General features: G+C 41.0%; 1 protein-coding gene across 1 annotated transcript in view; it reads left to right on the top strand.

The window, feature by feature from the left end:
• Positions 1-203: 203 nt before the first annotated feature.
• bckdhb (branched chain keto acid dehydrogenase E1 subunit beta) overlaps positions 204-25120 on the top strand; it is a 38679-nt gene continuing 13762 nt past the window's right edge. The window contains exons 1-8 of the mRNA XM_076150342.1: positions 204-431; positions 1146-1223; positions 1671-1739; positions 6106-6239; positions 7438-7593; positions 10082-10190; positions 12619-12716; positions 14297-14407. Coding sequence (XP_076006457.1) covers positions 236-431; positions 1146-1223; positions 1671-1739; positions 6106-6239; positions 7438-7593; positions 10082-10190; positions 12619-12716; positions 14297-14407 — 951 coding nt within the window. The 5' untranslated portion in view covers positions 204-235. The remainder of the gene's footprint in view (positions 432-1145; positions 1224-1670; positions 1740-6105; positions 6240-7437; positions 7594-10081; positions 10191-12618; positions 12717-14296; positions 14408-25120) is intronic.

Below are 25120 nucleotides of genomic sequence, written 5' to 3'. Positions count from 1 at the left end.
TGTACCCACCCTCCTGCTTGACCAATCACAGCCCGTATATGCACATGATACGATGACGCGAAAGAGAAAACGAAGATCTCCCACTCGGTACTTTTTTTTCTTAGCCTAACCTGCGTCACGAGTCAGGGTTAGGGTCTTGGGCAGTTCGTCAGTCCTTTTGGGATATCTTGCTTTTCATAGATGATCTTCACTTTTTGATTCATCTTGCCCTTCCTGGTCCGTCATAACAACAGACATGGCTGCCTCTGCACGGTTTCTTGTCCGAGGTGCTAACTCGAAACTTTCCGTCGCCGGCGTGTGCTCCCGGCCTCGCAGTTCTTTGAGGGGAACTCTGCTGAAATTATCACCGAGCTGCGGCCCCCACGCCAACCTGCTACGAAGACATGTGGCGCACTTCACCTTCCAGCCCGACCCCGTTACCACTCAATATGGTGAGGCGGACAGTTAGCCTGCCGTGCTAACTTTAGCTACGGTTAACACTAATAGACTATCACCGCATCAAGGTGATGACCTGGTCAGGATGATGGACTCGTGTCCCAGTAAATGACCACAGCATCCGCACATTGTATAGTTTACTCTGACTGCAGGTGACCGTCATCAGTTGATTGTTGGAGTGGGACAGTAGTGCCAGAACATCAGACAAATAAGATGAGATTTCGATTGCATTACACAATAGGTTCCACTTCTGAACAACACCACCAAAAAGGAAAATCACTGTCAAACCGCACGCGTTTATATGCGCTATACTGACACTGACAGAGTTTTAAAAGTACTTGTAAGGAAACTATATCAGAATAAAAGTTTCTATCTTAAAAATAAATCATTTTCAGAGATTTGTTTTGTTTCTCTGCAGAAAATTCCACAGTCATCTGGCACTCCACCTGGGTGCGTCAAGTGCCACCCATGGTACATGAACCACAGTTTGAGAATCACTATACTACAGTAAATCTTAGCAACCACACATTTGTCCTCCCCTCCCTCAGCTAGCTCCAAAAAGGCAATAGTGCATTAGTATCGCTTGTTTATTTTCCTTTTGAAAATGCAATTATATTGTTTATATTGCTGTACTCTCTGTCAAATCCAATAGCTCTGATTACAAGATATGTTTAATTAGATATACTTTCTGTTTCAACTTAAACCTTTAGGTCCAACCCAGAAGATGAACTTGTTCCAGTCTGTTACAAGTGCCTTGGACAACACCCTTGCCAATGACCCAACAGCAGGTAAAAGATTACATAAGTGCATATACTGTATAGATAAATAACTTGTATGTGTCAATACATCTCCTATGGAAAGACCTGTGATGTCAGACACTCCTAGCACGCAATCTTTAATTTTGTGTAGTAGCGATGAAAGACCTTGAGTTTAAATTCGCGCCATGCAGAGGCTTAGATCATATTCAAACTCAGATTTCTTACGGTTTGAGCTATGTTGAATTTGGAAAGACTTTTATTGTTGTAGCTCATTGTATATGTCTGTGTGAGAATACATTCCTTGGCGCCACACCTTTGAAAACCGTTCAAGGACAGCATTTTTCTTTTAACGACTTAGAAGTGCATGCCGGTAAATATCCATGTAACATCCCATGGTTTGTGCCATATAATCATTATCATATATATATATATTATTCCTTACATGATAACTGACTGTGTTGTTTCTTTGATTTGCAGTCATTTTTGGGGAGGATGTGGCTTTCGGAGGAGTATTCCGGTGTACTGTGGGCCTGAGAGACAAATACGGTAAGCAGCCAGGTTCCCCCCTCTCTGTGTTAAAGCACCAGCACAGCAGAATCATCTGCTTCTTACCACTAGGTTGCAGCAGAGCACTTTAAGACCTTTTTAATGGCTTCATCTGCAGGCTCATATTACTGCTCACTGTTCACCTAGAGGACCACAAGGATCTGTTTCCACTTATTGATCCGCTGCAGTTCACCAGTCATCTTTAACCAAATTACTGCAAAATCCACTGATTAGATTGTGGCACTGACATAGGTGGATGTTCCCAGCCAGTAATATCATTAGTATTTGGTTTCTGTTTTCAGTAAAATATCCCAGGCATATATGTTTTTTTCTATGTTCCTGCTCTGTCAGATGAACCCGTGGTGACTCATAACTTCGATACAAAGATCTGCACTGATTGGCTGACTGCATATAAAGCCATAAATAAACTGTTGCAGTGTTTCGCTCAACCATAGCCTGCTGCCAATCTGCTAGATGGGATTTTTTTTTTTTTTATGTACCTGCATTGTAAACGTGGATTAGAATTGACCTCAACAAAATGTGCACATTAATCTGAACTCCCAGTGGCAGTAACAATATTTTTTGAATCTGTTTCACTGCTGCCAGTCTAAGCGTGTATGAACACTACTTCAGTCTGCAAAGTTATTCAACACATTGCCTCAGTTCATCAGTGTACAGTCCAAACCACACAATTGAACCCTCGGCCGTAAAAGCCCAGCACAAAATTAGGAAGCGCAGAAACGAACATTGTGGAACATTTGTCTATGCCAAAGGGACCCTTTTATGTTTTCCAACAAGTTGGCACAATGTCAGTAAACGTGGGGTTTGGATGACACAAGTCCCAAGGAGAAGAATGCCAGTGTGGCTTTGTGATACTCCTTTCTTTCATCATCATGATTGAGTAAATGTTGACCGCAGCAGGATAGAAAACAAGCAGGATCAAAGGATTTAGATCAAATTGAAATTAAGCCTGAAAGTTGTGCAGAATGATGAATCACTTCACATAGTGTTTTTTTGTGTGCTGTCACTGTACGATAGAATGAATTTGTAGCCGTCTTGTCTTAATGTTCATGTGGAACACAGTACATTAGAGCATTTATAATGATGTTGTTAAGAGCCCAGACATAAATCCTGCAGTTGTGAAGCTCATAATGTGGAGTTTTTGTCACCATTGTGTTATGAATTCAATCACGGTTGGAAATAATCTTATTTGAATTATGCCATCAGTGACCCCAATTTTGGAGCATTTCAAAAGAACATGGAGCATATAACAACGTACTGACTGATCAGAATAAGAATTCATTATCGAAAAAGCAGAAAAAGATCACAAAGAGCGCATCATAGACTCGGGTCCTGTTTTTTATTCACTCAAATGGAGCTGAAATATTAGAAACATACTGGGACCTCTGTTTTCACATCAAATAAAGGCTTTTCATTACATCAGAAGAAAATAACCAGAGTGCATGTATTTATAAGCCCTCTGCACTGCTCCTTCTCCTTTGTTTTCTAGGAATGAGCAAAATCATTTTTCTGCCGTTCATGTTCAGAGCCAGAAAATGCAGAGAAAGCTGCTGGCAACGTGAATAGAATAATACATAAAAAGTGTTTGTGATTCATTAAACTGTTGAATTCATGCATAATGTGCATTACATTCCAGTTTTTCTGTTTTAAAGGGGCTGTTTTCCTAAGATTTTGGGCGCAATAATGTAAAATATAGGGTTTTGTTGTTTTTTAAAGGTGTTGTGTTGCGCTACAATATTACATAACAAATTATACCGTTGTGTCCCAGCCCTCTCCCTCTATGGTTTAATGCTTCAGAGCATAAATTGAAACATGATTTCATGTGGCAAAAAGACGATTATGCCCTGGTCTCCCTTGGTTTAATCATTCAAGCGCACTGCATCACTTGCTACGCCCCATTCAGTTATGTCACAGCATTTGCTTTCCAGTTCAGTTGTCAAAGCCAAAACACCTGCTGTGACTTCAATTATTGCGGTGTGGCCACAATGCCACGCATACTTTAGAGTTTAAATCCATACAAGGAAATACATCTGTGGTTTGCTCTACTTTGTACAGACACATACAAAGAAAAAAAGCTCAGGCAGTTTGGTTCTGTATGCGATAGTTAGATAAATAAACCTTTATGGGAACAAACACATGAGAAGAACTCCAGGTCCAGGCGGATGTACTCCAGAGCAGAGTTAGTGGCTTTGCAAGCTTACTGTACTCGCAGACGTGAATACAAGTTTTCAGGTCTACCAATGGCAGCTGACATTAACTGGGAGCTATGTTGCCATGGCAATTTTAGCTCTGCTCCAAAACTGGTCTGAGCAGGTTAGTCGAGGGATACTTAAGGGATGGAAACTTAGATGGGCGCCGCCCTTTCAGCCGAAATGTCCTGAGAAAGACATTTAGAAGATCCAGTAGACTTCGGTGCTGGTTTCGTGAGGGCCTCTCTCTCTCTCTCTCGGTGCCTAAATCCCCTCGCTTTTCCTGATTAATTCTTCTGTGGAAAATATTGTGTCTTGTTGGAGAGAAAAGCCGATTTCAACATACACTGACAATTCTTTACTTGACCACAGAATAATAATAATTGCCCCGTACAAACACAGTATGTTACACACCTACCCCCCCTCTGTACCCTCTCCATTATTAGGCACTCATTCTCATCCTGTCCACTTTGTTCCTGTTTGCTGTCGCATTATGAGCACAACTATACATCTATACCAAACCAATTTGGATGCCAATTCATGCCACTTGGATTGCCACTGAAACATTTATAAGATTTAAGGTGTGTGCCCTATTTGTTAGTAATTTAACAATGCAAAAAATGTTGTCTGTTCTTTAATTGTCAGTTGTCAGAAGCCCAGAAAAATTGCCTCGGCTACACTGCAGTCCTATAGGGCAAATGTGTTTGTCTGGTATGAAAATTTTGCCAAATATTAAGAAATAAAAAACGTTTCCCTTCATTTTAAGATGTCAGGTAACGCGTGACAACAATTCCCTGACAAATATTGCTTTTGAACATAATCCAGCCAATTTCTCTTGTGTTGTGTTGATAAAAGAATTATTCTTTGGTGCCCAGTGTGCCTTGTGGGGTTATCAGGTGACTTGCGTTCATTATGCTGCGGTAATCTCTTCATGCTACAACCTTATCATTTTACTTATTAGCACTCCTGCCGTATTTGGCTTTGCCTTTTCATTTTGGTTGACGTCAGACGTGTTGACCTTCAGAAAGGGATCATTATTTTCCATCTCATCCTCGACGGTGACGAACACAAAGCTGTTTTCATCCCTCTCACTGATGAAAGGGATGGTGCTCACCTTTGCCACCCGCAGCCATTACACAGATCAGTGCTTTAATGCAGTATAGCACAGGCTCTATATGAATGGGCTTTTTACAGAACTGATGCATTCACCTCAGAAATGGAGCTCTTCCTCCACTGGGTAGTCGCTCCATCTGAGAACATAGCGCCTGTGTGCTCCGACTGCCTCTCGTCCTCATTATGTTTCTACTATTTCAATGAAAGTAGCATTAGTGTCAGACAGCATTGACTTATAATGGTCCCCAAACGCAGACAGTGAACTTAATAAGATTTATGCTTGCGTTGCCATCATCTCTGCTATTTTAACTTACTTGTTGTTGTTTTCTCATTGACACTCATACCATTGATGAAACACAGAAGCACCCGCTAATTTATTGTCATATTCCCATGAAATTCAAATTTGCGGTTAGCTTCAGTCTCAGGCACTAAATTTTGATTACTTGATTGTTCATTCCTAGTAGGACTTTGCAGCGCTGTGGCTGTTAATTGAGCTTTGCGAGCATGAAAGCAGGGCACACAAGGGCAGAGTTTAACTGCTCAGATACACGTCCCAGCAAAACAGAGAAGGACTCAATTGGCAACTGCACAAAGATGAGAGCAAAAATAACATTCGCAACCCAAATTTAGAATCCCACTCTTGCGGCTCTTGGACAGATTATAGGGCAGAGGATGGAAAAATTTTCTGTTTCTTCTGTTTTTACACTTGAGGGGGTTGAGAGCATTACAGGCATCGGGTAGCTACAACTAAGGAGGAGTCATCCCCCTGTCTCTCCACTTACTTTAGCACCGTATGGCATTTTGCGCTCTCATCGCTCAAGTGCACTGTGTGGGTGTTTCTCTCTTATCAGATGAAACCTATCATTTCTCTGCTGCCTTCGCACAAATGCAATCAGTGGACACTGCAAAACGGCACAAAAAAGAAAATCAATGAGTCTCTCCTCATTTCTTGCCTGGATAGTAACAAATAGTTTTGCGTGGGAATGACAAAGTGCTTCTTAACCATTTCTTCTATTTCCTTCCCTCATTCACTGTCTCCCCAGGGAAGGACAGAGTCTTCAACACTCCCCTCTGTGAGCAAGGGATTGTGGGATTTGGCATCGGTGTAGCTGTTGCTGGTGCCACAGCCATTGCTGAGATCCAGTTTGCTGACTACATCTACCCTGCTTTTGACCAGGTTGGGGGAAAAAATACCCTGAGCTGAAGAAACCGTTGACACAAAAATGCTACTAAGTGGTTATATTGCAAACTAATGGAGATCTCATTAGTGGTTTTTGGATTGTTCTGACCACTGTAGGAGCCCATGCAATTTCATTTTTACTGGGTTCTGGACTTAGCACATCCTAGAGAAACCATAACAACAAAAGCAAGTACAAGTTGAATTGCAAAGTAATAGTGAGGCCTCTGAGTGAAATCATTCAGCATTCAGTACACACTACACATCAGTCTGGCAGCCATTTATGCTTGCAATGTTGCTAATTTTGTGTCTCAATTTCTGTGTTGTTTGCATATTATTTTCCTGATTTTTCTTAGAAAGTCCTTAAATGAAACTAAATGTTCCCCTCTGTCTAACGTAGAAAAGTCTGCTCAACACAAGAAAAACCCCTCCTTCCATTTATTCCTGCTCTGATTGTTTCCTGAGGAAGATGAATGTGTCCATAACAGGCTGACCAGAACATTGTCCAGCACTGCTATTTTCGAAGGCATACACATTGACACCATTGTCTCTCTGTGTATACTCAACCTCTGAATACTATATTAAGGCAACACAAAACAGATTATGTTATTATAACAGGGGTTTCTTTTAGACTCCCTTGGTGTTGCTGCAACACTAGATTTAATCTGGTGTCGGGCCTCGAGTTGGCTCCTTCTCTTATTTAGTTCTCACTTAGAATGCGGCCAAATTGACAAAAGCAAAACAAAACCAAATGAGTTTGAGAGTGGAAATCTTGCAACACCTTTTTGGAGCAAGACCAGGGTCAGAAATTGTTAAAGGAAGTAAAAAAGAACGCAGACACATAAACTGACTTGTCTGTTTGAAATAATACAGCATTGTAATCAAGTTAAGAGAATAACAGAGACAGCGGTTTGGCGCTTGAAATCCTGCTCCAATATCCACCAGCATCAACTGCACTCATTTTATTAGATTTTGCAGAAAAATATATACATTTCATTCTGCTCAATCAATTCATTTGAGTTATCCTCTGTTATTTTTATGACTCACTTAAGACTTTGTTGGTCTGCTGGTTCTAACTGTCATTTTGCTCAACTAAAAATTACTATTTGTAATAACAGAAGATCAGTAAAGCCTTGTCTTTAATCTCGTTATACTATTCCCAAGTATAATAAAGTGAATCACGCTGGTCTATTTCCAGATTGTTAACGAAGCAGCCAAGTACCGCTATCGTTCTGGCAACTTGTTTGACTGTGGAAACCTCACCATTCGGGCTCCGTGGGGGTGTGTTGGCCACGGATCACTTTACCACTCGCAGAGCCCTGAAGCCTTCTTCGCCCACTGCCCCGGCATCAAGGTTAGTCACCAGTTCCTACACCCCATCTGCGAATTAAAATGAAAATCCCCCTCTTGAAAAAGTGACAGCCTTGTTTTGTTTTTGTGGCATATGGTGTTTTAGTTCAATCTGGTAATCTGTCTTATTTGAAGCGATGATCACTCTGACTTTTTGTCTGTTGTTGATTTTACACTGGATCCCCGGTGGTTTATATCCTTTGAAGTTTGTACTGAAAGACACAAACTTGACACTAATAGATCGTGCTTTTTTCTAAATTGGAGGGTTTAATGACATTAGTTTGTCATTATTCTAATGCTCTTTGGCTCTCTCTCCATCCCTGGATCACTTCTCATTGTGAAACTCTGAATGAAGTATTTTTGTGGATTCACAAAGTTTGGTTTTTGACAGGAGATAAAATTAATAAAGATTATGATAAATGATGGAGGTCACAGCATCACAACTCACTTCACAACAATCTGGAAAAACCTGAAGGATGCAAGAGGATGGATTGGGCTGATAACATAAGTAAAGAGGAATTTGCACTTCAATTACTTGAGAACAAATTGTAATTATTAAAATGAACTCGAATGTGATCTCATTCCATTGGCAGGGTTTCTGACATGTTTTGTGATCAGCAACAAACACACTGAATGATCTAAAGGATAGTTCTGGCTTTGTTTCAATCTGGGTTGCCTTTTGCAGCTTCCCAAACTCAGCTGTGCTACGTCACATATGATCAGGATGCCAGGAGTGCTGTTTCCCAGTGCACACACACGGGTCAAACCAGCAATCTCCCAGCAGTAAATTCCCAAACGCAGGTGCAACACGTCCTTTCGGAGAGTGTCCGCCTCTTGCTGTCTTTTCCTTCCTCATCCGTCTCTCTCAGTTGTTCACCTATGTTGGTGATTCTTTCTAATTCAATGGAATCAGAGAAGAATATGCAGTGAGCAGAAATGTTCTTTAAGGTTGGAGCAGTGATTTCTTTTCAATATGTTGATATTGGAAATGAGCTTCTTTGCTCCCTCCTTCCCTAGGGGAGAAAGAAGGAAAGAAATGCATACAAATAATCTGTGCCAGCATAAATGAAGTCATTACTTACAGCACCAGACAGTAATATGGGATGTTCTGTCAGTGTCAGTCTTAAAGACAGAAATGAAATATTATAAATTGAATATCATTTTATTATGATGGCCTGCCTTGAACCATCAAATAGCCTGTTCTTTCCTCTGATCATTTAGTGATCAGTGCTGAAAAAACACAGCCTCCAAAGTTTTGCATGCCTAGTCTCAAACATTACCCAGGAGACCTTTTAAACATCTTAAAGACCACCTGTGCCTACCATTCCCCCCCCCCTAGAATCATACCAGATGCTTTTTGATGGATGGTTGTTGAAGCGTTTTTGCGGTCTGCGTCTAACATGAGGTAATGGGATAATTGTTTATAGCTGAGCAGAAGCTAGATAAATGAGGAAACGGGTGACAAGGGAGTTTTGGTGATGGAAAAGGATCAAACCATTTCTTAGTCTAGGTTTTTACGGTGGCGACGATCTGTGCCTGCCTGACATTTTTGTAGTAAAAATACTCCCAAGATGTGGTGTTTACATTTTTTTCATTGCCAGTATCTTAATTCTCCTCCATCGTCTGAAACGTCAGTGAATACATATTACACATACATACTAAAACCAAAGAAAAGGCTTCCTACTGTAAAACCACTTTTTCTATCAGTAAAGATGCACACCACACGTTCTTAAGGCCATGTAGATGTGTGCCGCACTCGCTTTCCGTCAGGGCTCACAGATACAAATCATTACTGCTCATTGTGGGATTGTTGCATTATTGAAAAGGTCTGATATCACAGTTATAACCCTACTCTCCTTCTTCTCGAGCACACACACACACACACACACACACACACACACACACACACACACACACACACACACACACACACACACACACACACACACACACACACTCATCATCTTGAAAGTCACACGTGGCAGAATGTCTCATGTGCCGCACAGGCTGGGAATGATTGCTTGGTTTGCTTATTGGTAAATAACTGAAAGCAGTAAATGCATAATTCATCTCATTTCGCCTCGAATACCGTAACTGGAATTGAGTTTTAAGCATTGCTAGAAAACCTATCTCTCCTGTTTACAACTGTCTGAAGTACTCTTCTGCCGCCAGCCTTTAAGGTGCCATGTATCACATCACCTTGATTTTCACTTTTACTTTCCAAACTCCATTTAAGCCTCTTTCTTGGCTTCAAATTGAATTCATGTTGTACCAATACGTATAAAGCTCTACGTGTCTTTGCTTCATCCTGTGCCAATGAGCGTTTCCATCTCTTAAATGTGCAATTATCTGCCTGTTTTTCTTTTTAAAAACCTCATACATGCATGTGTTTGTTTTCAACCCATTTCACAGGTTTATATCTAATCTGTTATGAATTGTAACCACTGCTGCTCTGTCTTGGGGTTTACATCAATGCATTCTGTGTTTCTCAGATTGTAATTCCTCGTGGTCCAGTGCAGGCCAAGGGGCTTCTCCTCTCATGTATTGCTGACAAGAACCCCTGCATATTCTTCGAGCCCAAGATACTCTACAGAGCAGCAGGTAAGCAGCACCATGTGCAGATGGAGTTGTGTAATCAAACATGTAAAGAGTGTTTGTTTTGCTCATGCGTCCGCCGCCATATTCATCCTCCTCCAGCGTCCCGCCTGTCTGCCCCTCTCTCTCTCCTTATTGAAAACAAATGTGTTCCTTTTTGGACACGTGAGCAAGACAAACAAACAATAGGACTTTCCGCAAACAATGTGAGTGAGTTCAAGTGTAAAGCAGGCCATCGACATAGGCTGTGTAAAGTGTTGACAGTGTCTTGTTGCATCCGCTCACCCCTCCCCTCTCTGTCTGGACCTCCTCTGCGGGAACACTGGGTTTTCAGGGCAACATGGTTAATCTCAAGTTCAGCAGCACGGTTACGGGCAGGGCGCCAAACAAGACTGTCTAGCAAGGTTTCTATCCAGTTTAAACACCTCGTGGCAGATAATGAATAATGTTGGTATCATGATAAATGTGACTTCCGTGGTCAAGAAGGCGTTGGAGGTTGGATAGATTTATTTTGACGCCATTATAATGATGAAAGACTGAACTAGACAAAATTGGCACCACCTGCCTCGAAGCACAGATAACAAAATAGAAAGGAAGATAATCAGTGCACGCCAACCTTGATTATTATTGATCTTTTTAATACCTTAATAAATAGCCATGTTTGTTTGCCTTGTTGCCGTCTTGATGTGGATTTTGGTTTATTAAGCCTCTCAGGGAGTAATGAAATAGTAAACCACTAATGTCCTTATTTATGTACAAAAGGTCTTGCTCTCAGTGTTGTTTTTATCGTTTTCCTTGATGGACTAAAGCCAAATATAATACTACATTTTTATGTGCCTGCTACAAGATATGGTTGAGTAAATCATGTCGGTGTGAAACATGTTTACCAGAGTTGTACACAGTCCTGCTTCCTTAAAAGGCTTTTGATATGATCTTGCGTGCATAAATGTAAAATGGGGCTTTGTTTCCAGTGTTGCATTTACCTTTGGTTTGGTTTCGCAAACCACAACATATCAACAAAACCAGCTCGCATGCCAGGTCCATATACCTCTAAAAGAGTCTCTGCCTGGATTTTTGAACTTGTGTTTTTCTTTGAGGTAGTCCATCTTTGCTTGCAGGAGAAGATGAAGACCGCACATCTGTCTCACTGAGGTCATCTTGTTTTGTGGGACCTGAGATTACAGTTAAAGTAAATCATAACCTAGTTTTTCTAATTAAACTTGGGACAAACTGCAAAATGCCATCACTCTACTGAAATGACCCATTTTTTCCTTGCCATCTGAAACTCTAAATCAGAAGGCGCATATGATTTGCTTGAGACTTTGATGTTGTTGAAACAGCAGCAATCCTTTTTCAGCGTATTGAAGGCTTGAACGGCTGGAAGTCATTTAGGTTTTCCCAGAAAGGTCTCAAACCCCACATCTCCCCAGAGTGTAATTATGTTAGCTAATTGCAATTTAAGAGTTCACGTACTCCCCATGGAAGAAATGCTTTCAACCGTTCCCCCAAAATTAGGGGGCATTTGAGGTGAACACTTATTTATCACAACAGTCCTTTGGCGCTATTTTTTTACAGTATATACCTGTAGTATGGTAAGTACAGAGTGAATAATTGAATATAAGTGACAATGACCCACAGAGATTCATGCATTCTCCATACTGCAAGGGATGCTCTTTGAGCTGGTAGGATTAGATGGCTAACATGAAGACATTTAAGAACAAATCTTTTCTCTCCAGGCCAGGCTCCAACGCTTTTAAAAATATCCTGCATGGTTTGGAGCTAAAGGCAAAACGGTGAAGGACATCCAGATTTAAGCTGAAAATACTATATTTTGTTTTTGGACCTTTTGGTACAAATATTAATAGGTTGCATGTATGGAAGTGATGCCAGTTTGAGTTCATGATAAGTTTTTGCATAATGAATCCCATGACTGTGCTTTTGGTTTCCAAGGCGATATTAAGTATTATTCAAACCGTATACTTACAATCCCTTTGTTTTGGGCTTTGGTTCAAAGTGAGACTGGCTCAGAGCCCCTTATTTGGACTAATGTCCCATTTATGCAGGCCCCATTCTGAATCATATCCCTTCCCAACACTGTTTTATTGTCAAAATTGATCAGAGTCACAGGCTTGGAGCTGGCAATTGCTGTCATTAGATCATACATTCGATTTCGCTGATAAAAACACGCGCAACATCTGGGAAGAGATGAGGTCCTGAAATTTGGGTGTTTTTTTTCCTGACATTTCATTTACTCCATGATTGAGAAGTACAAACAGTTTTGTAGTTTAAATTGAAAACACAGGCTGCATTGCGAATGATGATTGAATGGGTTCAGAATTGAACCTTGCTGGTTTATTATGTGAGCCTTCATGTAAGGAGTGGTAACACTGATGTAATATTCATTCGTATTGTGCTTGTGTATGTGTTTTTGCAGTCGAGCAGGTTCCTGTGGAGTCCTACACCATCCCACTCTCGCAGGCCGAGATCCTACAGGAGGGAAGTGACCTCACCTTGGTTGCCTGGGGGACGCAGGTAGGCGACCCCGAACATCGTCGTCAGATCCTCAGCGTGTCACCCGTGTTGTTTTTTAGTTGTCATGTATTTTTCCATGGCCAAAGGAAAAAGAATCAGGTCTCATCCTCTAAATGATGCTTAAAGCCTCAGAAGGCAGCCAGTGGATTAACGTTTTAAGTCTATAAAGCCCCAGCAGGGTATCTTAGCCAGCGGTCTGAAACTGTATCCTCCTAGACATCTTTACAACATCAAGTCTGTTGTGTGCTCCCCACAACATTTCACATCTACTGCATGCTCTTCATTGTTCCCTTTCTTTTTATTTCTATTTTTTCTTCTGCAGCTTGGTATGAAGGTGTCTGTAACCCACCAGGAGTCATCCCCATCTTTGATTGTGCCTTGCCACTTTAACAGGCTTATCCAGTCCTTAATGTACCTGTAGCATGAGGGGGGCTTTGAAGGAAAACGTCCCCATCAAAGCTGGTATTATTTTCAAAGGGTGCAGGCTGGTGACAGAACAAAGCGGATCCTGTAAAGTATTGGAAACCATGGCTTTTCTTTTTAAAATGCCACTCTTCATTCCCATCTCATTACACCTTTCATTCATCAGCCCTGTGCAGATGAAAGTAAAGAAAAGGCTCGGACAGAATGGAGTCAACGGAGCAGTGTACAGTCCTGACAGACACAAGTTTCTAATGACTCAGTCAGGCTTTTGTCTTTTGATACCACTATGAATATGTACTGCCTCAGAAAGATCCTTATCTTGTCTTAAGGTAATGACATTAAGCAATGAATGCTTACAATTATTGAGCTTATTTGTTAGGGTGAGGCCAGAGGCGACTGACAACAACCCCTCCAGCTGTGAGGATTCAGATTTATCACAGCGGTTGTCATCTGGAAGCAGCCAAAAGGCCCTCCCACTAAACACCGACTCCCACAACTTGAGTACTTTATTATTTTAACAGTGATTTAAAAGAGCCAACGTGCGTGCTGAGTTCTTAAAATTGCTTTCAGCTTTCTGTTGTACACACAAGAAGCTGTGAAATGCTTTGCTCTGCCAGGTACAAAGGAATGAAGAGAAATGTTCAATGATTTATTTTTGACTGAATGTCACAAATATTGATATTTGCCCACCTCATACAACATGTGCACAGCAGATTACTTTAAATAGGTGACATGTGATTGTGGTTTGTGATTATTACAGAATACGCTGAAGGGCTGTACCCAACTAAACAACTTGATGTAAACAGAGAAGGAAAGAATTAGCAAAAATAAGTCTTATTCAAAACAGTTTTGGACATTGCAGTGTTGTTTTTGCTAACTAATCTCAAAGTAACTGACTTAATCTGTTACTAATACGATGTTGCGGAGATGATCGATTGCTTTGCTATGTTTACATTATTCTACATTCTATTTCATGATTATTTATGTTCATTGGGCAGGCATGAGGTTTTTTTTTTTTTGAGGAATATTGCCACAGTATCCAGAAGTGATATTGTGGTTTACATGTGTATTTTATTTCCAGTGTTGATATATGAAATCTGAAATTCAAAAGCTGGGTCATTGCGTTTTAATGTATGTTTCCAATGTTTTGCTTTCAGGTCCACGTAATGAAAGAGGTGGCTGACATGGCTCAGGAGAAGCTCGGAGTTTCCTGCGAGGTCATCGATCTGCAGACCATCCTGCCCTGGGATACCGAAACTATTTGCAAGGTGCCACAGACACGCATGCATATAAATGCAAATCCACAACATATTCACATTTCCATTCTCTAATCTGAATACTAATTGTTTTTCGAGGCAGTAATCTACCTCCTGTGCAATACTAAACAAAAAATGATGTGCATCGTCGTTTGCATATTTCCAAACCCATTATGCAGTATATACAGCACATACTGTATATTGGGTTCAACGTCACAAAGGTTAAGGGAAGAGCAATGCTCCTGTGTGAGTTCTCTGAATACTGCATCATCCAATCTAAACATTTATTTGACACTGTTATGCATCTGCACAAATCAAGTTGCTATCTATGAGATGTGTTCTCCTAGAGTAACTTGTGGTGAAGATCTGGTATGAAAAGAGGTCTTGGCTATTGTCCACTCCAACTTTGTTTAGATTTGTGCAGTGTGGTACAAAGACAATGTTCCTCTTGACCGTGTGGTTCTCTTTGGTGCATTATAAACAGGATTCCTTCCACTGTTGGTAAGATCTGACTCCGAGCCTCACAGAAGCCATGCCGTTGACCAATTTGAATTTGCTTTCCAGCAGGGATTCGATCATTCTGTATTTTTTAAATAGGCGATGGCTCTCAAAAAGGACAGATTTGGCAATATTGGTGTAGAAACAGGCAGCAGATGCAAGATTCTTTCCCCGTCACCAGGGGCAATGCACACCACAAGCACACCAACTGTCTGTAGACTAAACCACCAGGATACCAGCTGGAGAAAGTCTGAACGCCTCTTTGGAAATTAAAACCAAAGTCTGTGTCAAGGCAGACCTCAAGCGTCTTGTCAGTGGGAGGCTGCTTTTGAAATGGCTCTTGAATATGTCACATGCTGACAACAGATTTTTGCAAAATCACCAGCTATCTTTAATTTGCATATTTATTATCAAGTTTTCATGGTCCTTTGGAAAAAATTCTGATTAAAACCAACAGTTAAGGGGCAGGATGAGACTGGGGTGTGAGGGTAGTAATTTAATAGGGAGTCAATCGCAAACTGGAACCGTTTGCGTAGACTGCACAACAGGACTTCCAACTTGAAGCGAGCCGTCGTCAGTGATGGATGATTTGTTGAAATACGCAGTTCGTCAAGTGGATTTGGTGAGCCCTCCCCATTTGGTTTTAAGTGCTGAAACATTTAAGCAATGGCCATGAAATTGTCTCGGGCCTTCCTGTGCTACTTAGTTGGTCTGTTACCAGGCCTGCCACCCCGGGCTTGTCAACTGAATTTTTCCTCGTTTCCTCCACCCAAAGGCCCCCTTGAACATCTGTCAACTGCACAGCCAGAATTCTAACACACATGGATTTCTGTTTCCCTTCTGATTGTGTTCCAATAATGCTACATTCCATAATATTAGGCATTTGTTTATGATTGTATTCCATAGCATAGCATTTTCATCTATCAAAACGGTTTTCTTCTTTCGATTATTATCACACAGACCAATTCCTAGAAATGAGATGCACAGCAAGAACGTTTCTTTGATCTTTTAATCAATCTTGTGCGCTCAGCCAAACATTTTGATGTGCAACATTTAGAATGAAAACAAATGTGGCTCCACAGTTCCATTACTTATTACATAAGACTTGTCAGCACAGCACAAAGGCACTGTGTGTGTTTTTTCTTCCCCTGAGTGGGTTGGAATGGTGAGAAGCCGGGGTATTGAATCGGAGGACAATAGAATACAGTAAAGAGGCCTGGTCCTTGATGCGTAAAAGGTGTTGCTGGTTAGAGTTGGGCAATAAGTCTCTATTCTCATCCGATAGCCATTGAATCTGATAATCTGCTGCCCTTTAACAGAATTAGCTTCAGAGACACACATGCAATTGAAAATGACACAGCAAAAACAAAGGACAGTTGCTGCGATTCAGGCTCTAATTATTTTAGACTGCTTTGATTGATTTATTTTTCCATCTGGCATCATCTCAGCAAAATGTGAGGAACAATATTTGTTTCTCACGTGACTGTGTGTGGTTTTGAGTCTTTTGTGGCAGCAATAAAACAGTTGGTGTGAGCTACAAATCATCACATAAACGCTTAACTGTTCACTTACCTAGATACTTACTATTTTGCAAGCAGCTTATCCATAATGTTAACTTCTTTTGCTGTGTACAGAGGGAAATCTTCACCCGAATACACATCTTTATTCTGTTTTTCTCAAAGAGGCACAGCTTAGATCAGAAGTGATGAACTGGCAGTGAAGGAGTCTTGGCTTGCACCAACACTCATCAAGTTCACTGTGTTCCTCCTGTAGCTTTGCAAGCCTGACACGAACATATGACTATGGTGCATAGACATAAATGTCCAAACAAAGGGGAGTATTGGTAGTAGGCACTTTGTGAACCTGTTGACACGCAGACATTTTAATAGTGAGCGAGCCAAGCTTAGGTTTATTTTCTATTTAGCTTTTATTGTTGTAATAAATGTAAAACTCTTCAATCTGAAATCACAATGTCGCAGAAAGAAAGTGCTGAAAATGGTTGCTCTTGTTGAGCGGCCAAAAATCATCTTAAAATTGGCAGGGGCTTAGGCAATCAGCTAGCATGTCCTCATTCCTTAATAGTTGATATGATTGACAGTCAGCACAGACCTATTTTCACCCAACTGTACATTCTCAAATTTCCTCAATGTGTCCTGAAAAGATTAGCAGTGGCTTATTTTTGCAACAGTGGATGGAATGGAAACAAATGTCATGGTAATAATGAGAAGCTCCTTCATGCCCTCATAAACCCTGCATAGTGATGCCATGACTGGGTGCTATATGTTCAGTATGTACTGGCATCTAGGGTGACCCAAAGATATAAAGCTTTGATGCATGAAATACTTAGGAACTCTGAAGGATTTGTATTGTCAGTGACATTGAATCACGGAATATACTTAATACAGTATTTCTATGATTGCAATGTTAAGTACAAAAGAAATGGTAAAGTGTCAGTTTAGCACTTTTGTAAAAGCTGCCAGACAAATACATTTTGGGGCCAGAGGTATTCTAGGCTGTAGAGAGGATGTAGCAAAGTCATTTAGTCAACTTCATAATTCAAAAGATTGCACACATGGTGTCCTGCTTTTCCGGCGTGCACACGTCTTGCTAAAGCCGGCCTTTTGGACCGCTTATTAACTCAGCCAGATGCGGCAACTGTGAAGACGGTGAGACAGACCCCAGACACACATCCGGCTGTTTGCAGCCAATTAAACTTTCTCACGTCCTTTGTCAGTCACATTTACCGCAGTTGTATTTTTGAGATGCGACTGCTTTGCATCTGGTTTATGTAGTCTGCTTGTTTTAAGTATTGGTTTTCTCAAATAAGAATGTTGAAGAATCTTCTTGCATGAGAGTTCATTAAAGCAAAATTTGGAGGACCCTGCCATCTCTCTGTTTCCTGAGATCTGATCTGTTCTGGCAGCCACTAGTTAAGCTTGGTTATAGAAATTGTCAGCAAACAAAGGGACAACACAGATTATGGTCAGAAATTGCTGCAAGAGTACAAAAGAGATGATTATTTTATTTTGTCCCACTGTCATGAGCAATCCAGTAAACGTAAGAGACACTTAAAGGATAAGCAAAATGGCTAGTTTAGCCTTGCCAGACCCATGGCTGAGATGATATGATGTGTCTCCTTGTCTTGTTTGGTGAAAATATATATGTGTGACTTGGGTGTATAAAGAGCACACACTGTACGCTAACAGTTGATTCCCTCACTGGGCGAGCTGCATCATCCCCTGTTGTTCTACTGTATTTCAGGTGGTCTTTAAGCAATAATTTCGGAGCATTCGAACGTGGCTACACATTTGTTTGACTTGGCTCTGAAAGAGCTCGTCTGCAGTATAAAACATCTCCGCTCCTGTGTTTGTATTAGTACATCGTTTGTGATTCAGCCTCATTCTCAGGTTTTCCAGACTCCAGATCCGGCCAACCAAGAATCAAGAGTTTGCCAGGGCTTGTTCATTATTGAGTCATTGGTTCTTAAAGTGTGATTAGAGATGGCACTTACCACAACACCTCATGCAGGTCCTGTTAGGCAGCAACCCTGGCACCCATATTTGGGAACGCACAATGGAAACTTCAAGCTTTTTGTGCTTTTGTTACAAACCACATAAGGTCTTTCTTGTTTTCATTTTCCCATTTAACGATCCATATTTTACTGCGCTATATGTGTGCCAAAATTCTTGTTGTTGAGCTTTACAGTAGAGTTAATGTAAAGCAAAATTTACTTCCCCTGGCTCATCAGTGAGTGCAAAAAGTCAACTTTAAATGTCACATGGGACTGGGTTCTGACATGAGGATATTTTTACAATACGCGTGTCCCCACCAAAGCAGTGACCTTATGGTATAAGCAGTCAAGTGTAATAATACACACCAACGCCAGTAGGGCGCAGAGTTTCTTTTAATTAGTGTACCGTCACCAGTTGTTCATTGAGCCAAGTTGATTCCAACTCATCTGTCCAGACACAGAGTAAGTTGTTGTTAATAAACCAAGACTAACTAAAACAAAAGTGTACATAATGAAGGTATATAGTGGTGTAGTGACATCGTCTTTCAGCTTGAAGTGTTTGTGAAAGATGTCTTGATTTTGTGTACTGGTGGTGATGAAACAGTTTCCAGAACTGTTGAGGCTCGGGTTTCCGAATTGAAATCTCTCCGACAAAAACAAATTCCCTGCATTCAGTATGGGTTTTATTGTGACAAACGTATAACTGTAAGATATTGTAGTTCACCGTTATTTCTTAAGTGAGTGTGAGATCATTAAATACTTGATGTTCAGGCTGTTGGTATCCCATATATTCATGCAGAAGTCACAGCATCAAGCTCACATCATTTTGCCTTCAGAAACCTTTTTTCCAACAAGACTTGGCACCCTTGAGTGTTGCAGTGCGGTGCTTCCTTTTGATAAAGTGTCAGCTCAGCGTAAGCCCAGATAACAGGAAGTGAAGTTGGAGTGAGGCCAATGTTTTACCTTGCTTTATTTATTTACTTTATTTGGCCTTTTAGAAGGTGTATAGGTTCCAATCTGAGGGGCTGAAAATGAACTATGATAGTATTGAAGGTTCCAATTTTACTTTCATCTTGATAATTAACACACAAAAACAACCTACATTAGAAATCAATTAATACTAGAAACTAGAAACTAGAAAGTCCTTATGACCAAAATTCCATTAGCATCCATCATTAAGCTTCATGTTTGAAACTGCTGCCTTGCCAACAAATTAAGCAGAATTACCTATAGAATGTGACATGTTAAAACACTTAACTCATTTGAAATATTAAGTATTATATCAAAACTTAAATTGCAATCATTTTGAAACGACAACTTGATATTCTGATCCAAGTAGGAATATCTGGAGCAGTGCATGGTATTATAATATCGAGTGTGTCCATGGTATTGATGCTCACCATTTTCTTCAACTGTCTTGTCTTAACTGTAAGTAAATCCTCTCTGTTAATAAATGTGTGCTTTGGCTTGTGCTCCAGCCTGCTCCAGTCTTTGTCAGGGTAGTGCTGTGTTGGATCTCAGCCCTCCTAGTGATGCAACCAGTTTGGATGAACCTGGTCAACCCTCGCAACACATGCTGGAGGAGTCATTTAGGGACTTGCAGCGCACAAGTGCACGAATATCTTAAAACAAACGGCATTTGCACTCAGGTCTCAGTTTATGAGGTGCACCAGTACCATATAAAGCACTGCAGTACAATAGATTTGCTATAAATGAACCAGTTTGTGTAAGTTATAATGTTCATTTTTTTATTGACAATCTCTATGAGCGCCCACATGTGTGCGAGGGAGGCTTCACGCCCGTCACTCAAGGAAAATTGATTGATGTTGCGGTCACTTGCAATGGAAGGGTTAGATGGATCCCTAAATTACGAGGGAGCAGATGAGATGGGAATGTGTGTGTGCCCAAATGGGTGCAGAAGGAGGAATGTGAGGCACAAGTATCTGTTGTGTGCCACTGTGATTCTTGGAAGTGATGCAGGTTGCAGCATCTGAGTGTTCCGAGTACTCCTGTGTGTGTTGACACACTACACAGATAAAGCCTCCCTATCACAGCTCTGCCTACCTCTCACTGTCTCTAAGTGCTCCTACGCCATAATGTGTGTCCAAGTCAAAGACGGCAGGTAAATATGGTACGTGGAAGCAGCTGGGCGTTGAGGGCAAGACATGGCACACTCGGATATGTTTGTTTGACATGCACCGAGGTGGAAAAAGACGAGACAAAAAGGCAAATAGACTCGGGGTGCAACAGTGTTGTGCAACAGTCCTGCTCTTGTCTAATAGCTGTGGCTGTTGTTGTTTTTAATACAACCTACCATAATTATATGGCGTGGATAATTGTCATTTTGAAGTAGCCTGTAAAGATCTTGCAGACAGTCGGGTGATGGAACACCCAGCATTGTCACAACGTCTCATGGAAATGAAAACATAGATATTCATGACGTTTGTAAAATAGTATTTTCTTTCACATATGAAAACAGAATAAGAGGAAGAGCCATTATTCGTCACTCTCAACTCTCCAGTGATTTCAGTGTTATTTGGAAAACTTAGTATTAAATTGGCAGTGTGTTATGATTCTATTTCTGAGTGAACTTTTAATCTTGTGATCCATTTTCTTATAGTCTTAAGAATCTGCCAGGCGCTTGGTATGTTTCCCCGAATTTGATTCGGGTTATCCTGCCACATCTGGCAGTTGCATTGTTAATAACTTTATAATACATACCAAGAGCTTTGTTCAGTTCACATGAGACCTTGAGCTAAGTTAAAGAAAATGATAATGATGATGAGGATGATGTCAGCTTATTAACTGTGCCACAAGTTGAAACATTTGGGTTTTCTGGGGTGGTCAATGGAAAAAAAAAACTGATTTTAAATATTGTTTGTTCTCAAGCCAGAAAAAAAGTGACAAAGTTGTGTTTTTACAAGAGCTGGACACAATCCCACAGCTTCTTTGTCATGAACTTCTCATAGTAACCTTGTTCTCTCAGTGGGGCTTGAAGGAAAGTGTTTTAGCTACAATCACGTTGACTTATGAAAACACGTGGAACCCGTCCAACAAAACCAGGACTCTGAAAGGCCATGTGGAAATGTGTTGCAGCAAGTCTGCTGGCTTACACAGATGCAGGTATGCTTACTTAATGCTGATTGAGTTTTCTACAAGGATGTTCACACGCAAAAGGCAAAGCTCAGCGTGGCACAGCGGCAGGTTTAACTCCTGCTTTCATTCTACTGACGATGCTGAAACACAACCTCCGTACTTGTTTACTGAATTTGCTCAACCACCAGACCTCATCCGTCTTCAAACAGGGACAGGTCTCAGATCACTTCAAAGAAAGGCAAACAACCAGTTAATCAGGACCCCACATTATCTCAGCACCATCGCTGTACGTTCCAAGTCATTGATTATTCCGTTCTAGCGCAATCCCATACTTTTTTATGAGCAAATTATTTGTGCCAGCATAGCCATGTATATTGGTTCCATCACAGTTTGCTATGTGATTCAGTGTGTGTGTGTTTTACACCATTATTTTATGCAGCACGGTTAATGTGAGCCACGTAGTTTGCTTAAATGTTTCTGTTCCATTTTCCATTTCAGACTTCTATGACTTGATGGGTGCAGTAAATTTATAGGAGATAGTGGCAGGGAATGGAAAGGATCAAAGGATGCTGTCTTTTCTGATATTAATTCCTGTTGAGATGAGATTAATTCAGTTAAGGACTACTAACCATCCACAGATGTACATGTGTGCTATCCTGTGGCGATTGTATTGTGTGACAACTGCTTTTGAAGTTGGTCATAGTGTACTAAACCTTTGCCGTTTTGAATGGAAATTTCATATTTATAGGTAGGATATAGATGTAGAACATTATTTTACTGTCAAGTTGTAAAACCAGAAGATTTTTTAGCAGGAAAAGAATATTCTAGTCTCTGGGTACAGCAGATGTAAATGCAGTAGTGTGTTAATAAAGTAGCTGCAGGTTCAGCCCGTGTTGTGTGGTGATAGTTTGTGAAATAGATTTTATTGAAATGGGAATGTCAAGGACATTTTCTTTGATCCTAGATAGAAAACACACATTGCAGAGCAGTATCCTTGCTCTGTTAACACCTGGCCAGATTTCACACCCGGTGCTCTGACTTTATCTGTGTCTGTGGTCTGGACCTGAGCCAAGAATGGTGCAGGCAGCCTGCTTGCGATTAGCGCGCAGACAGACAAGGATCATGCTGTGTTTCCCTCACAACCCAGGTTTCTCAGCCTGTATCTGCTTACTGGCCTACCACAATGGCCCTAATATCTTTGGCACACTGTCATCGCACACTGGAAAGAATCAAAGTCGAACAAAATGGCACAGGAAGACGGTGGCCAGAGGTTTGGGCCCCACTGCCTGGATTCTTATTATTGTAGCCCTCGTCTGTAATTACAATGTTAACACTGGGCGCTGTGGACTGCACCAGCAGGACTTTGTGGACAAAAAGAAAGCATGTGGAGTGAGAAGGAGCTGGGGAAGGACTGGAAACGGGAGGCGGGAGTTGGGGGGTTATGCATGCACTTTGGCCGATGCGCGCGTGTGTCATAACTCTGTCATGTGTCGTACTGGGGCAGTGTTGCGGCAGTTATATCAGTGGAAAATTACTCATCGTTGTTTTTCAGCGGTTGATCCAGCTCCTCTGTCGCTCCCCTACTGTCGCCGGTGCAGAATATTGCGTATTCCAGCACTGCAGAAAGAATGAGCTCCTCAGTTGCCACATTTTGATGGATTGTCCAGATTAGGACAGTGTGTCACACTTTGAGGTCGATCAAACAATTCTGTCATTAACTGCACATTTTTCAGGTGTATTTTCTCCCATCTAAGTCTCTCCTCCTGTCTCCTCCACCTCCCTATCTGTCATCAATCACACTACTTGCCCAGTCTTTCTCCTCGCTTGAACTTGCTTCCATTGCTTTCAAAGCATCGGAACACTTAGCAGTCACTCACTGCAAAAATACAGCCCTACATTTGTCAAATCTACACAAACACGTGCTACTTCTGCAGAGAGACACAATGATTTGTGTATGAAAGGAACAGATTTCAGCATGCAGTGTCACACATCCTGCTCCGATAGACATCAAACTTGTGATCAGTGCACATTACTGAGAATTATGGCAAAAGTCATGAGGAAGGGAAATCTTCTTTTTATACTTTTATTCTTCTGCACATCGAATGCAGGTTAAACAACAATTTGACACCAGAGGGGAGTGAGTTGTATTATCACACCCAGCCGGATATTTCAGTTCAACCGCACCTAATTAGAGAAGCTGGATTCACTTATCCGGGAAAGCTTCACGCTCCCGTGTTCATCGAGAGGAATCGGACATATATTGCCAGTTTGAAACCATGATCAATTATGATCAGCCTATCGGACACTAATTATTGGTGTCTGAAGAATTTAAAAGCATTCATATGAGCTAAAAGCAATACCACAAAATCTGAAAAACTCTTGGCTAGAGGTGGCACACAAATGAAATGGATAAGTACCATATTTAACTGCTCACAGCCTATTATTAATTCTGCATTTCAGTGGTGATTAAATGATGGTCAACACAATAATGGTGAGGAAGCAACAATTTTACTGTTACAGTGATTTGTTTCCATTTCACTTGGCTAATAAAACACAAGCCATGTTCATTTAGAAATGGGCTTTTCTCTTTCGATCATTATTACTTCCTTTTCCCTGTGACTGTGTGTCCTTCTCACTCCCCTCTTAACCTGGGGTTTGCTGCAGTTAGAGTTTGTGGCTCTCGTTTCTTTGTCTGTTGCCATCACCGCCGATGCCCTCGATCCACTTCCTCTCTATTTCCCGAGTAAACCTAAGTTGCTACCGCCTGATTCACGCCGATTAATCATACATATGAATAACAGAAAATGACTCTCTGAAACTGCAAACTAAGTGGAGCCAAGCCTGACATCTCCATAAGGTCCTCCCGGTGTCAACCAAAAGCTGAGCAATGCAGGATTACACGGGAAACTACATTTTGGCTTCAATTTAGATTCTCCGTAAGCCTTGAACGCATCATTTCTAAGTATTGATTGGAGCCATGTGTATGAGTAAAAACGTACGAAAACAGCCAGCGACAATTCTTGTTATTTAGTCTTCTCTCTGTAATATTCATCATCTCATCGTGATGGACATTTTTGACGATTGCCACTTTTCCACATACCTCTGCCAGACCTACCTGTGTACGGTCTTAGCATCGGTGATGGTGGCCATTTTTTAACCTACTAATCAGCTCCAGTTATTCTATGCTGAGGTGTATTCATTTACTTTACTTTCAGATGCTTCGTACTGCACCAAGCATACTCCTTTTTGCAGCACTGTGTGATATTGAATGTTTTTCTCTATTTTAACATGTTTCACATTTCCCAGTCCATTTACTCCAAATTCTGTATACTCTATTTTATGTGATACAGGCAATCCTACTGGGTTCTATTTACAGGAAATACTGTGAAGTCATATCCACAGAAACCGTCCTCCATCATGTTATTCTCACTTTTATAGTGCCTGTGAAGAAACATTGATTATTTTGTCTCTGTCTGCGCTCATGCATGTGAAATGTTCAGTCAGTTGATGTCAAATGATTTAAGTTGTAGTTGCAGCCGTGTACATGTGCGGGCATGTGTGCGTGTGTGTGCACATACTTATGCTTAGTTGGTCCATTGTGGTTGCAGGGAAGAAAGGTA

Source organism: Genypterus blacodes, unplaced genomic scaffold (assembly GCF_046128005.1).
Source record: "Genypterus blacodes isolate CSIRO-AG114 ecotype Tasmania unplaced genomic scaffold, CSIRO-AGI_Gbla_v1 ptg000052l_1, whole genome shotgun sequence".
NCBI classification, from domain to species: Eukaryota; Metazoa; Chordata; class Actinopteri; order Ophidiiformes; family Ophidiidae; genus Genypterus; species Genypterus blacodes.
The sequence above is the reverse complement of the archived record's forward strand: the minus strand, read 5'-3'. Positions and strand labels throughout refer to the sequence as shown.